This window comes from Merops nubicus, unplaced genomic scaffold, assembly GCF_000691845.1.
Source record: "Merops nubicus isolate BGI_N331 unplaced genomic scaffold, ASM69184v1 scaffold5405, whole genome shotgun sequence".
Lineage (NCBI taxonomy): Eukaryota > Metazoa > Chordata > Aves > Coraciiformes > Meropidae > Merops > Merops nubicus.
This window is the reverse complement of record NW_008611476.1, coordinates 7,911-22,152: the sequence shown is the minus strand read 5'-3', so window position 1 is coordinate 22,152 and position 14,242 is coordinate 7,911. Positions and strand designations below refer to the sequence as shown.

Genomic DNA, 14,242 nt, shown 5'->3' with positions numbered 1-14,242 from the left:
GCTGGCAGAAAGGGCGGGGAGGGGGGGAGCGGGACGGGAGCTGCGCTGTGGGCAGGAGATCGCCCTGCTGGGAAATACCGCCCGGAGCTGCGCTCCCCCTGCCCCGAAAAAACACCAGCAAGTCGCCAAATAAAGGAAAAAGAAAAGAATAAAACAAAAACCGACCCAGACGCTGATGAGCGTTGTGTCCCCTTTTCAACGCGTTTCTCTTGTATTTATTTCAGGACTCCGTGCGCTGTTCTTTACATACCTTGCTATCGGGGGCTTTTTTTTGTTGTTGTTCTTTAAAAATATTCGGCGTTTCTGTAGAACAATGAAAACTTAAAATCCTCTTTTGTGCCTCTATTAATGCTTCAGATCACTCAGTACAAGCGGTTGCCTTTCACATTGTGTCCTTCTCATTATTCCTTTCCTTTCAGTGCTCAGTTATTTTTTTTCACAATTTTCTATTTTGGCCGAATCAGCATTTTTCCTAGTTTTGTGGTGCAATTAAATTGGAATAAACTGCAAATTTGCTGCAGCGTTTATAAGCATACAAGAAATCGTGACCATAAACAAAGGTGGAACAGGCAAAGATCTGGGTCCAAGCAAGATCGAGTCAATGTATCAAAAAAATTAAAGTTTAACTCCAGACAGTGTTAATTGGCATCTTGCCATTTTCTGTGCCCCTGAATTTGTCTGGTACTTGCCAGGTGGTGCTTCTACACCCTTGGTTTTTCTCCCTTGCTGGGTGTGTGGTTTTTTTTTTTGGCGATTAATTTTTGGCCACTGTTGCCAGGAGATAAAAGGCAGCTGAATTACTAAATTTAATCTTGCACAGCAGACTTTGTGCAGATAGCTTAATGCTGGTTAAAGAGCCACTCTTGTGTTCTCTATCACTGGAACTAGGAATCATGGTGCAAAGCATGATTTCCATTACAGGTCTTGCAGGCTGGCCTTGAAATGGCAGCAGTTGCCACTGTGTTAGCCTTCAGAGGCAGGGTTATAAATTAAAGCAAGTTAACCTTCGCTTCCCTAAGGTGAATCTGGCAATCTCACCTATCCTTCTGTAGGTGAGATTTGTCCTTGCATCCAGGAGTTAACACAGATGGAACAGAGACCTTTGTTTTGGGGCCACCACCTCCTGAAGTGCTGTAATGAGCGTGTCAGTCGTTTTTTGTGCTGGCAGAGAACCTTGAACAGTGTATAAATGTGTGCAGGTGGAATAGCATGTTGTGTCTTTTTTTTCCCCCCTTCCAGATGATGACAATTCAGAAGAAGGCCTTCACACCATCCATTCTGGAAGGCATGAATATGCATTCAGCTTCGAGCTTCCACAGACGTAAGTGCCCACACGCAGTCCTTGGGCCCTGCTGCCCCCCCCTGCCTGAGCCAAACTCCTGCTGTGGGTGGAGGGGAAACCTTTTCAATGGTGGTAGGAATTGTGCTCCAACATGCAGTGGAGGACATAATCTCATTAAACTGAAGAGGTTGCTTTTAAACTGATACGCACTTCCCTTTTATTTCTTTAATTTCCACAAAAAAAAGGAGCTTATTGCTGCCCAGCTGCTCATTTTCTTGTGACAAAGCCCTGCTGATTTATTAGGTCTTGCAATAGGAAGGGAAGGAATCTGAACTCACACTAGAGTACTGTGAAGTGGTTGAGATACCTTCTACCTCAACCAGCAGTTTCTTGAAGCCATGCAAGCCAGCAAAACTAGAGATCACAGCTGAATTGTTAGGACAGCCTGAGTGGAAATACACAGAAGGATGGGAGGATAAAGCAAGAAAAATTCCCATACCTAATTTGTTTCAGAAAGCTAAGGAGTGAGAGCAGAACTGTTAAGATAGAAGTTGTTCTCACCACCCGCGAAGTCTGAAATACATGGTGTAGACATTGTGAGTGGAAGATTTATACTTGCAGGAGTTAGCACTGTGGAAATCAGCTGAAAAATCTGAGTTGCAATAAACTGTAAAAGCACAGAAACAGAGGGAGTCTCGACATGGATGGAAAACAGAGCATTCTGCTGTAAAAGCCTAGCAGTCAAGTCATTAAGGCTGAAAAAAAAAATTGGCAGTGTGTTATGTGAAATAACTCAGTACCTGATATTAAAGCTAATAAACAATCTGTTTATTGGAGGTGTTGGTTTTGGCAGAACCTGCAGATGATAAACACTTTGGCAGGTCAGTTTTGATGTGAACAGCACAGGACTTCACAGCAGATCCTACTGGAACAGTGGAGAAAGCCTGTAATATATGGAGATTTTTTTTAAGACAATTAAGCATTCCTTGAAAATCTCAGCTCTATAAATAGAGCCAATAATCTTTCTTTGAGTTGGAAGAGGCATTGAAATACATGAAACACAAAACATACAAATACTGAAATGCTTAGCTTAAAGTGAAGCATATAAGCCCACAAAATATCACAAGCATTGGTGAAAACACAGATGGTTGTTAAGTGAACTGAAGGAATAACAACAGAACCAGCTGTTGATAATACTCAGAAAATAAATGCTGGTATGAGAAGCTTGAAGTTTGGCATTGCCTACTTAATATTGTGTCCACAGAATGCTTCAAAAATTTACTTAAACTACAGAGAAACAGTGGAAGGAAAAGACAGTTTCTGCCCTCGCTGACTTTTGCTCTGAAAGAATTTGGGGCAGGATGAAACATTGAAAGCCAGTGAGGAAAGAATTTCATTTGTATTATTAGGGAGAAAAGTAAATTCATTAGATGTGGAAATACAGAAGTCAAACATGTATTTGAGTCATCCTAATAAAGTACTAGCATGGCTGTCAGTATTTCCTGTGAAAGACAGGGAAGCTTTGCAAGTAATTTATGTATTGCAATGTAATCAAAACAGTGTGATTAAATGACTGGCATAAAAATAAGAAAAAAAAAAGTTACTGCTAATAAGGGTGACTGGAATATAAAGGTGCTTTTTGACTCTCATTTTATGATGTTACAGGGGGAAAAAAGGTGAATCTGAAAAGTATGGAGATCCTTTCCACTTAGTTTTTTTTTTGCTTCCAGCTCTGAAAAAGGATTGTCAAAAATTCAGAGCAGAATAGGCTTGGTGATTTTTTGCATATGTGCTTGTTCTGCACATAGATCCATGTACAACATAAATGTTTTAAGTTGTTCTGAGCAGCCTAGAGGAAAATTAGAAGGTACTCAAAATAGCCTCTCACTTCAGAACTCTGAAATTCTTAACACTGCTTAAGGCAAAATAAACTACAAAAGTGCTCAGTCACAGTTAAAATTATCTTGGCACTGAGATACCAGCCAAGTAAACAATAGACAATGTTTTACAAAACATGCTGCCTGAAACAATAACTGGCTGATACTAATTGGAGTTTTAAGTTGGTAGTCTTAATTTGGCCTTAAAAGGGCATGCTTTGCTCGATACTTGAAAGCAGCCTCTTGAGTTTAAAGGAAATGTGTACTCTCCTGACATTTTCCAGTGCAATTCTTCAATTGATTCTTAAAATCCACACAAAACTATAGCAGGATGAATTGGAGATGATTTTTTCTCCCATCTTTTTAATCTTTTTTTTATTTTTTTCCCTCTTGAGATAGGGGAAACTTTGCAAATAAGTTACGCTGCGTTAAAATTACTACAGTGCATTTATAAAAAAAAAAAATAAATGCCATTTTACATACTAATCCCTGATCTGATGGATTGTACCCTGATGAGAGAGAAGGACTTTACTCAGTGTTGACCTTTGTGTCCTGCACAGACCACTTGCTACCTCATTCGAAGGCAGACATGGCAGTGTGCGCTATTGGGTGAAAGCCGAATTGCATAGGCCTTGGTTTCTACCAGTAAAATTAAAGAAGGAATTTACAGTCTTTGAACATATAGATATCAACACTCCTTCATTACTGGTAAGAATTGACAGAATTACTCATTCTTTGTTTCTGACATAAAAATAAAGTATAATACCTGAAACCATACCCACATCTAATTTTACCTAATATTTATCTGCTAGTTTAATGGTAGCTGATCTTAAGTATTCCCTTGATTTCAGCAACTCTGTAAATACTGGTATTTTGAAAGCTATGTTTTCCTGCACTTGGAGTTGCTTTGCTTTTAAGAGACATAAAATGGCTTTTGTCAATTTAAATTGATAATGCTAAATTGTGGAATGTCACTTAAGAAGGAAAATTTTGAGGACTGTTCCTCTTTGATTTTTGAATAAAGAATAACCCGTGGAAGGAACAGCAAAACTTACAATGCATATCACAGTGAGAGACTGCTAACTTAAAAATGCAAAGTAAAAAAATAATGTACTGGTGTGCATAATTGATAATTTCCATAGTTTTTAACCAATGGGGAGAAATGATCAAAATTCTGTATAATTTTTTCTGAAATGTCATTTCATTAAAATAATTTCAGAATCACAGTTGTTTTCAATGCAAATTCCATTTCAATCTGGCCTAAAACTACTTGTATTTTTAATTCTTCCTCAAATTCTAGTCTTATGGAAGGGGGGAAAAAACCCTCAAAAGTCCATTGAAATAGGTTTCTTTTGTGTATGGGTTAAAAATCAGACCTGGAAAGGGACCATCCACCTCGCACAAATTCCATTAAAATCAAACAACTTCCATTTGAATTTAATGGTCTTTGGATCAAGCCCTGAATCCTGATGTCATGTGAAATAATGAAATGTGTTTAGTAGAGTTAAAATGAGATCATTCTGAAATAGAGGAAATAGCAGGAGTTGAGATTTTGCTGCTGTAGCTTAGTTACTGTTTCTGAAATGCAGATAGTCCAATTTACCAATTAATGAAAAGCTCTGCCCACCATAGGTTGGGATTTGTGGGCTGCAAAGCCTTTTCTTAAGCTACACAGTATTTATGTATAAATACCATTTTAATTACAAAGTGTAACAGAAAAAGTGGTGTTAATGAGTAGCATTACTTGCATAAACTGTGTTTAAATTCCTTGAGGTTTTGTTTCCTTGACATAAAACGAGCTGTGTTTATCAGGATACGTAATAAATACGTTAGGAAAGTAATGTTTGGAATTAGTTTCATGGAACTCTTAAATTAAATGGGCGATGTTGTTCTTTTTTTTGCAGTCACCCCAAGCAGGCACAAAAGAAAAGACTCTCTGTTGTTGGTTTTGTACCTCAGGCCCAATATCCTTAAGTGCCAAAATTGAAAGGAAGGGCTACACCCCAGGTACGTAACAGAAGCAATCGTAGGAAATGTTTTTCCTTCCCTTCTAAAATGACAGTTTGTACTTAGCTGCTTTTAGATAAATGAAACATTTGAACTATTCTTGCCACCTCAGTCTGCATTTGGCAGACATTTCTTTAACTAAAACTAATCTTAAGTTGTTCTAGATCCATCTCTAGATGGTTGAAAGACATCTGCTTCTATTAGACATCTGCATTTTCCTTTTAGATGAGCTCGTAGTGATCCTGTTCCTGTTAGTATTAGTGGGTTTTTTCAGGGTGGAGCACTGCTAGCAGCACCTAGTGCATTATAACTACAGACAGAACGTGGTAATTTGCTTAAATGCCTCTTAAATAAAGAGCACATGAAATGCTGTTCTGTTCCAGGTGAATCAATTCAGATCTTCGCTGAGATTGAGAACTGCTCTTCCCGTGTGGTGGTGCCAAAGGCAGCCATTTACCAAACGCAGGCATTTTATGCCAAAGGGAAAATGAAGGAAGTCAAGCAGCTTGTTGCCAACCTGCGTGGGGATTCCTTGTCATCTGGCAAGACAGAAACCTGGAATGGCAAACAGCTGAAAATTCCACCTGTGTCCCCTTCAATCCTCGACTGTAGTATAATCCGCGTGGAGTATTCACTGATGGTATGTTGGATGGTGTGTTTCACTTCAGCATGAGTAGTTACCATTCACTGCAGTTGCTAACAAAGCATTCTGTGCTAAATTAAAAAAAAAAAACACCCTAGTATTAGTATCCTGACAGGAGTTCTGTAAATTAATTCATTTTAAGTCATGTGCATTCTTAAAACAGTTGTGGGGTGCCAGCTAAGCAAACCTCTTAGGAGTAGATGGCATCTCCATGTCAGGGCTCGTGGTCAGACTCCTGAGGTGCTTTCAGCTTGGGGGACTTGTTCTCTCCCTAGGGCCTTGGCTTTAAAACACACAATGAGAAACTTAGCATTTTTGTTTCTAAATTGCACAGAATGAAGAAATTAATAAATCTGAAGTGCTCATATCAACCTGCATTTTAACTGTGCACCTCTTGTTGTTGTTCTTCAGGTGTATGTTGATATTCCAGGCGCCATGGATTTATTCCTTAACTTACCACTGGTCATTGGTACCATTCCTCTACACCCATTTGGTAGCAGAACGTCAAGTGTGAGCAGCCAGGGTAGCATGAACATGAATTGGCTTGGTCTGACACTGCCTGAAAGACCAGAAGGTAACTAGACAATACAAATGCCAACCAGTTTGCTAGTCTTTCATGTCTGCTTCATTCATTGCTGTTGTGCGGAAAGACCCAGATTACATCCTTTGTCATAAAGCCCACAAGAAATCCCTTATGAATATTTCCTTGCCATCTGCTTTTCCTCTGTAGAAGAACAGAGTGAAATCCAGCTGCTTGGAAGCTGGCACAGGGGGAAGTGTAGGATGCCATGGTACCTGTGTAGAGTTAATTCTACCTCCAGTACCCAACTGCATCCTCATTTATAAGGTGTAACCTCTCCTAATTAGAGTTTATGGTGTCCTTTACTCTTGTGAGAAGATCACGCAGTTAATTTCAGTGGGAAATCTCCCTTGTCAAAAGAGAAACTCTCATCTCCTTCCCTCTTACTTGGCATGCCTAATAAATGTCACTTTTTGATTGGGATTTGTGAAGCCCAGAGGAATGCAATGTTGTGGTGTTCCTGCCTGTAGAGAAATTCAGTATTTTGGATATGCTTTAAATTTTGAGGGGGGATAATTAAGTCACAATAAGCAGCGGTCAGTCTGCTCTTATATTGGAAAGGGTTAATTAATGAAAATTAAACATCCTACCCTCCCTTCCATGTTCAGAAACCCCTTAAAAGAGTCACTGAAAAAAAAATCATTGACCTACGTGCTGTCCCATTTTGCCATGACAGAAGTTTAATATTGACCCTGTTGTGTATTTTGACATGCATAAGAACTGGCTGTTCGAACTGCGTGTGCCTTTTCCCTGCAGCCCCTCCCAGCTATGCAGAGGTGGTCACGGAGGAGCAGAGGCAGTCCAGCCTGGCACCCATAGGTGTTTGTGATGACTTCGAGCGAGGGCTTCCAGGACCATTGTTTGCATACATCCAGGAGTTTCGTTTTCTGCCTCCACCCCTCTATTCAGAAGTAGGTACCTCTCACCAGAGCATGATGGTTCATTCGCTGTCTTTTCTTGATTCTCTTGTGGTATTCCTGCAGGGAATTTGTTCCTCCTTCCTAAAAATCAGGTGACATCATGCACATGATGATCAGGTGACTTTGTTTTATCAAGGTGCCAGTGGAGTTGTCAGGATTTTTCACAATCTGAGTGCTTCATACACCTTCCCAAGCTGTTGTGAACACTCTTGGAAGCTTCATTAAAACTTTGCATTCCATATATAATGAATCATTAGTTACCACCAACATTTTGGGTCTATAGATGCACAACATGTTAAAAGTTTTTCAGCTCTTTTCTATGAGTTCTCTGCATTTTTGGTTCTGTGTGTGGAATGCTGTCAGAAGCTCCATGTAGAGAAGTTACAAAGCTGTCCTTTCTGACTTAGAGCTGTGTATTCACAAACCCTCCAACATTTCTGGCAGCATTTTTAGTCCCATGAAAGGGACTCAGTAACTGTGACATAACTTCAAAAGCTTTCCATGTTCATATTTTTCAGGAAAAAGCAGTGGTACAGGACAAAAGTAAAACACTGTCCTTTGGCTAAGTCTTGCCTGAATTCACCCACTGTTCATTTTTTTTTTTCCTCCTTTTGAAACACTAGTCTGCTGTTGAGTGGGCAGAAAGGGCCATGCATTTGTGTGCTGGAGGCTTCTCTGAGGACTCCTCTGTAGCTTAACCCTACAGTACAGCTCAAGTCCTTCTCATTTTGGGTACTTAAAGACTTAGAAAGATGTCTTTTTTTGTCCCCAAAAAACATGGTTGTGTAAAATTAACTGATGAGAATGACTGAACTATTGTTAAGTCACCTGGTTAAGTTGAGTACTCTCCACTGAAGCTTTTCTTACTGGGCAGTGTTGGAGACCTAAGTTAACAGGTGCTTCCCCTTGTTCCTTTTATGGAAAGGAAGAAGAGGTAAATTAACAGAACATAAACTTCCAGGACATATTTCTTGGGGTGTCTGAGGATTAATTACATCAATTAAAGGCAGAGTGAGGGGTTTTATGCTTCAAAAGACAAAGTTAACAGTAAACTTTTGAAGTCAACTAAAGTATTTCCTAAGCTACATTTTTAGTGATGAGTGAACTTGACTTTTTTGTGTCCAGTAAGAAACTCAAATTACTTGGGAGTTTTTCAAGGATTTTATTAGTTCTTTGTGTTTACTGTTAACTTGTAGTTTAAAATTTTTCACTCTCTAGTGACTAATGCTTCATTCAAATTGTCTGATTGACAAGAGGCTTCTCAGTTCCTCTTGAATTGAAACCAACACCAAGTTTCCCAACACCAGAAAACCTTCATTTTGGGAATGCCATTTGTCACTATGATGGCCTTAAACTTGCCAGTTTGGGTGGGGTTTTGGTTTTGTTTTGAGCAGTTGACTCTAAAAACACCTTGTTTTTTTTCCTGTCCTCTTTCTGGTTAGATCGACCCAAACCCAGACCAGCCCCCAGAGGACAGACCATCCTGCCCCTCCCGCTGAAGGGATCTGTGAAGAGCTGCCTCGACTTGGTTTCTGAATTGTACCTCCTGTGCTGAAGGTCAAGGCATCATGGTGGAGACACACTTTTCAGAGGAAGCAGTTTAGCTCTTGCCTGTGTGGTGAATAAATGACAACAACCTGTGATCATGCTTCAAAGCCTACAGTAACAGTGTAGGACTGCTCCACATGCTTGAAGACCTGAGCTTTGGGTTGTTTTTTCCTTCCCCCCCCTTCCCTTTAAATACTGGCACATACTAGGAGCAGCCTTACTAACCTACAGTCATGTGTGTCAAACACTCAAACCACATTGTGAGAGAGGGGATAGCTTCCTCCTATGATTTGGAAATTTGCACATGCTCATGGCTTACGTTGTGCGGTTCAGTGTCACTACAGCTTTTTTTTCTCTCATTTATGCTGGACTGTTGTTACCCTCCCCCCTCTTTATTTGTTTGTGGTCCGCACAATAAGGAGCAAAAGAAAAGCTTTGGCAAAAAAAGAAACCAACCAACAGCAACAGACTTTGACAAATGCACTGACTTTTTTTTTTCTTTTTTTTTTTTAATTTAATGTAGCCTGGATTTTACCTGCATATGCACACACGTTCAGAATTGTCCTAGTAGGCTGGTCATGTATCACCTCCTCAGCTTGGGTCCTGTCGTGGATTTATTTACAAACATCAAATGCCTTCAAGCCAATCCTTCTTGCTGTATGTTTTGCAGCCTACTGTAGTAGATAAGTAACAGATGTGGGGCTGGGGGTGGGGGGGGGTGGAGAGTTCATAGAAAGAAACTAATAGAATCCATCAAGATTGTATACCTTCTTGATTTCTTTTAAGAATTTGTTGCCTTTCTACTATTATCGCAAAGCAACATTTTGTTACAGACTGCCTAAAAAAAAAAAAAAATCACTTAATCTCAGGTGAACTCATCACTTGCCAAACTGTTGGAATGCTATTTTGTTTTCGTTACGTTGCACTGTTGAGTTAACTTCTCTTTTGGTTTGTATTTTTGTTTTTTTTTTTTGTTCTTTGAGAAGGGGATATGGAACAGGGACATGCGCAAAAGTCAACGAAACCCGCCCTCATTCCCATTTCAGTGTTGCAAAGGTGATGTTCAAGTTGTGAAGCTTTAAAAAGGAAAAGGCACAAGAGAAAGCGACACCAGCAGACACCAGCTCAGCCCCAGAAGAACTTTAAAAGGAAAAAAAACTTTAAAAGGAAATAGTCATACACTGTCTAGGATTCATAGACGTGGGTATCTCAAGTAGTAGGGATGGGAAGGGAAGATACATTTATTTTTATATATAGTTACCTAATCACCAAAAAAAAATCTTTATGTAATGAGCCTCTAGGGGAAAGTATATTTCAAACTGCAGGAAAAGCTTGGACTATGCTAAGAGCTCAGTTTGTGCACTTTGTATTATCTTCAGGGTTTATGATACTGTAAAAATAGTAACAAAAAAAGCAGAAGTATGATTAAACTGGGCAAGATCAGTGTTAACTGAGGAGAGGGGAGGCTGGTGTTGCTGCACGGTGCTCGTTCGTAAAGACCTCTGCCTTGCTTTTAAGGCTTCATACATGAGACAAAAGAGGCTTTTTTTTTTCCATAAGTGGCCTTCAAGAGAACATGAACGACCCTTCATGTTTCCAAAATGACAACAGGGTGACACAAACACACACGAGTCGCGTTTTAAGCGGCTCGGTTAAAAGGCTCGGGCTTGGAGCAAGAAATTCGGATGAGAAAAGGAGCTTGGGTGATGTCTTGCATTATTAGGCCAATTTTGTGGATGTCCCTTCCCACTACCCTCTCCAACCAGGCAGTTTTAAAAGCTGATGGGATCGTTGGCGTAAAAGGGCATTTGGTGGTTTTACTTTTTTTTCCTGTTTTTGTTACTTCTAACAGACTAGGGAACAATTGCTGATATACATAAGCATTAAAGTACTTACTGCAATATAAACAAAAATTGCATCTAAAAGCAGGATTGACCAATACCACCATTGACACGGCATCACAGCCTGTGTGATCAGAGTGAAAAATCCTATAACCTTATCAAATAAAGACGTTTCAGTTGAAATCACACTGTCAGTTTTTTGGAGGCATTACTCTTCCACGAGTATTGGTCAATTCTCAGCATTACAAAACATGAGGTTCACTGTTTTAGCCCAGTATTGGATAGAGAATTCTGATCTGAATTAGGGAAAAGTAAGTAAAATCCAAACATTAGAGAAACAAAGTGCAATATTAAATGTTTGCTTTATAGATTATATTCTATGGCTGTTTGTACTTTTTTTTTTGTCTTTAGTTTTGGTGCTGAATATGTCCTTGTAGACTCTGTTTCAAGAAAACAATGTGGAAAACAATTTAATTTTTCCTATTGCTCTTCCTTGTGGAAAATAAACTTTTCTAAAAAAAAAAAAAAACTTTTAAATGTCCTAACTTCTTATGCATGATTCAGGTATTTTATTCAGAACATGTTCAAGTAATGACCACAAGGATCATAAATACAGGAACTTAAAACAGGCACACCTACACTGCCTGTCTCAAGCTACACAGGGGAAAACTACACCTAGAGCTGCACCAGTGAGTACCACCAGAGTCCAGTTTAACAGAGTCATAGGGCAGCTGTGGTTGGGAGAGACCTTTAATAAAAGTCCAACCCTTCCCCCATCCCTGCCAGGTCCCCACTGCCCCGTGTCCCTCACACCACATCTCCACGGCTTGGAAACCCCTCCAGGGATGGGGACTCCACCACTGCCCTAGCCAACCCTTCCAGGGAAGAAATTGTTCCTTGTGTCCCACCTAAACCTCCCCTGGCACAACTTGAGGTTTTTTCTTCTTGTGTTCCTTGGGGGAGCAGAGCCTGACCCCCACCTGGCTCCAGGCTCCTGTCAGGGAGCTGTGGAGAGCCAGAAGGTCTCCCCTGAGCCTCCTCTTACACCATGACATCTGTGGAGATGATGAGTCCCAGATTGGGAACTAGAGCTTCCTCCATGGGAAGATGCTGGCAGGATACCCATGTCTGTATCTTGAGAGCTGGTGACCCTGTTCCTGGGTGCCTGGTCCTTTCCCCTTCATACAGCTGGGGTGTAGTGAGGGGGCAGCACACATTCTGGTGGGGTTAGGGGGAAATGGTGAAGGGAAGTGACTTCAAAGGCCCATGTTGCAGCTGGGACTTTGATGTGGTGGGGTGGCTGGGGGTGGAGAAGGTGCCCCTTGCTGTTCCTTTGGAGGGCCTGATGTGACCTGGGGGGTGTAACCCAAACATCTGATCTAACACCATACTTGGTAAAAACTGTAGGACCTCCCTCTGTGAAACAGCATTTCAGCTTAATTTTGAGTTTGTTAATGAGAGAGAATCCAGGCAGATCTTTGAGGGTTTTTTTTCCCCCCTATTAATTTCACCTAGATGTTTTTTTTTTCCCAAATTATGGTTCAAACCAGCAAGGAACATAAAAATGGTTCTCATTTTGCTCATCTCTTGGAGCAGCTTCACGATGGGACAAGGACATGGATAGGACAAAAGGAAACAACCTCAGGTTTCCCCATATCTGTGCACACATCCAAGTCTGTCCTATAGAGGGGTGTAAAACTGACGGCTCTTCCACATCAGCTGTTCATAAAAATGTCCCTCCAGAAGGGTGGCAAGTCACAGTGCGTGAGCACTTGAGCTTCTGAGAGACATAAGGCAGAGTTGCCAAATTGATCAACACATTTTCTGGCACTTAACTAGCTAAAACATTAATCTAGCACATTTTAAGCCCTTTTAAAAACCCCCCTTTTTGTATTTTACAGGAATGGACCACTAATGCCACCAACTCCAGCCACCTTAGCCTCCCACAGCACGGCCACAGGCACAAAGCCCAGCTGCAGAGCTGAAGAAGGGTCTCCAGAACCAGTGCATGAAGTTGGGCCACCCACCCAACAGTGGCTTTCCACAGGAAAACTTCTTTGCCCAGCTGAATGCTGCTGACTTGGACTAGCTCCTGGCTCAAGGTACACAGCTATGGCCAGCTCTAGAGCCAAATGCCCAACACAGGAGTCCAGTTACAAGAGGACAACTGCTCCTGGGGACATACAGTCCAGACTTCCCTCATGTTGTGGAGTTTGGGCAGAGCATCCCTTCAGAGGTCCACAGAGGCTGGAGGAAGTACCAGGAGTTACGCTGCATGAACATTACTGTGGGTTCCACCTCCTACATTTGGGTTTTTTTCAGTAAAATCCACTTTCAAAGGCACACTGCCAGACATGTGCCACCTGCCCTCCAGACCATGTCTGAGAAATGGGAGAAAAGTGACCTATTTCTTCTCCCAGTAATCATTTACTTCTGGAACTCCCCCACCTAGCTACAGCGTGCTATTTTTGGAGCTGGATCTCCTGACCTAGTGGACGTTAGGACAGAGCAGTAGCTTCTGGGTAAGGGCCAGGTGCTGCCACGAAATCTGAGCTGAATTAGGACAGAGTGGTAGCTTCTGAGGAGAGGCCAGGTGCTGCCACAAAATCCAGGTTGAACTTCTCACCTAATCCAGCTCGTAACAGGGAAGACTCAGAGTTCAGGACACTGTGTTTGGAGTTTGCTTCAGGCACGTTGCTGTAAGGAAATTTTGTCATGTTTGAAGGAAAGACAATGACCTAGAACAGAGATGGTGAGAGCTTTAAATATGACATTAAAATTGAATCATTTAGGAGATGCATTTTTAGAGGGATAGGAATATACAATTAAAAAAAAAAGAAAAAGAAAGAAGCATATCCAGAAACTAGTATCAAAGTGCAAAGCCTGGTGCTATGTGTTAATTCTCTGTTGTTCCAGCAGTAGAATCTGATGTCTTTTATGAATAATTAAAAAAAAAAAAGGAAATCAGAACCCCATCATGGTGGGGTTGGAAGGGACCTCTGGAGATCATCTCATCCAACCCTCTGCTCCAGCAGCTCACCCACAGCAGGGTGCCCAGGGTCACATCCAGGAGGGTTTGGGATCTCTCCAGAGCAGGAGACTCCACAGCCTCTCTGGGCAGCTGCTCCAGGCTCAGCCACCCTCACCAGAAACAAGTTTCTCCTCCTGCTCAGGTGGAACCTCCTGGGTTCCAGTTGGTGCCCATTGCCCCTTGTCCTGTCACTGGGCACCACTGACACCCAGTGTCAGTCTGGTCCCACCCTCCTGACATCCAGATAAGCCTTGAGATGATCCCCTCTGAGTCTTCTCCAGGCCAAACAGCCCCAGAGGTCTCAGCCTTTCCTCAGCACAGAGGTGCTCCAGACCCCCCAGCACCTTCACAGCCTGCTCTGGCCTCTCTCCAGTAGCTCCTTTTCTCTCTGGAACTGGGGAGCCCAGCACTGGACACAGTAGTCCAGATGTGACCGCCTTAGGGCAGGGTAGAGGGAGAGGAGAACATCCCTTGACCTGCTGGCCACTCTCTTCTTTCTTTTGCCTTTGTGGC

General features: G+C 41.6%; 1 protein-coding gene across 1 annotated transcript; it reads left to right on the top strand.

The window, feature by feature from the left end:
• Positions 1 to 1,239: 1,239 nt before the first annotated feature.
• Positions 1,240 to 8,988, top strand: ARRDC3 (arrestin domain containing 3; the record flags this gene model as incomplete). The annotated part of the gene is made up of 7 exons (XM_008941218.1): positions 1,240 to 1,321; positions 3,720 to 3,867; positions 5,064 to 5,166; positions 5,550 to 5,806; positions 6,221 to 6,383; positions 7,146 to 7,300; positions 8,752 to 8,988. Coding segments are annotated over 7 exons (965 nt in total), but the record flags the coding sequence as incomplete, so codon positions are not given.
• Positions 8,989 to 14,242: the final 5,254 nt, after the last annotated feature.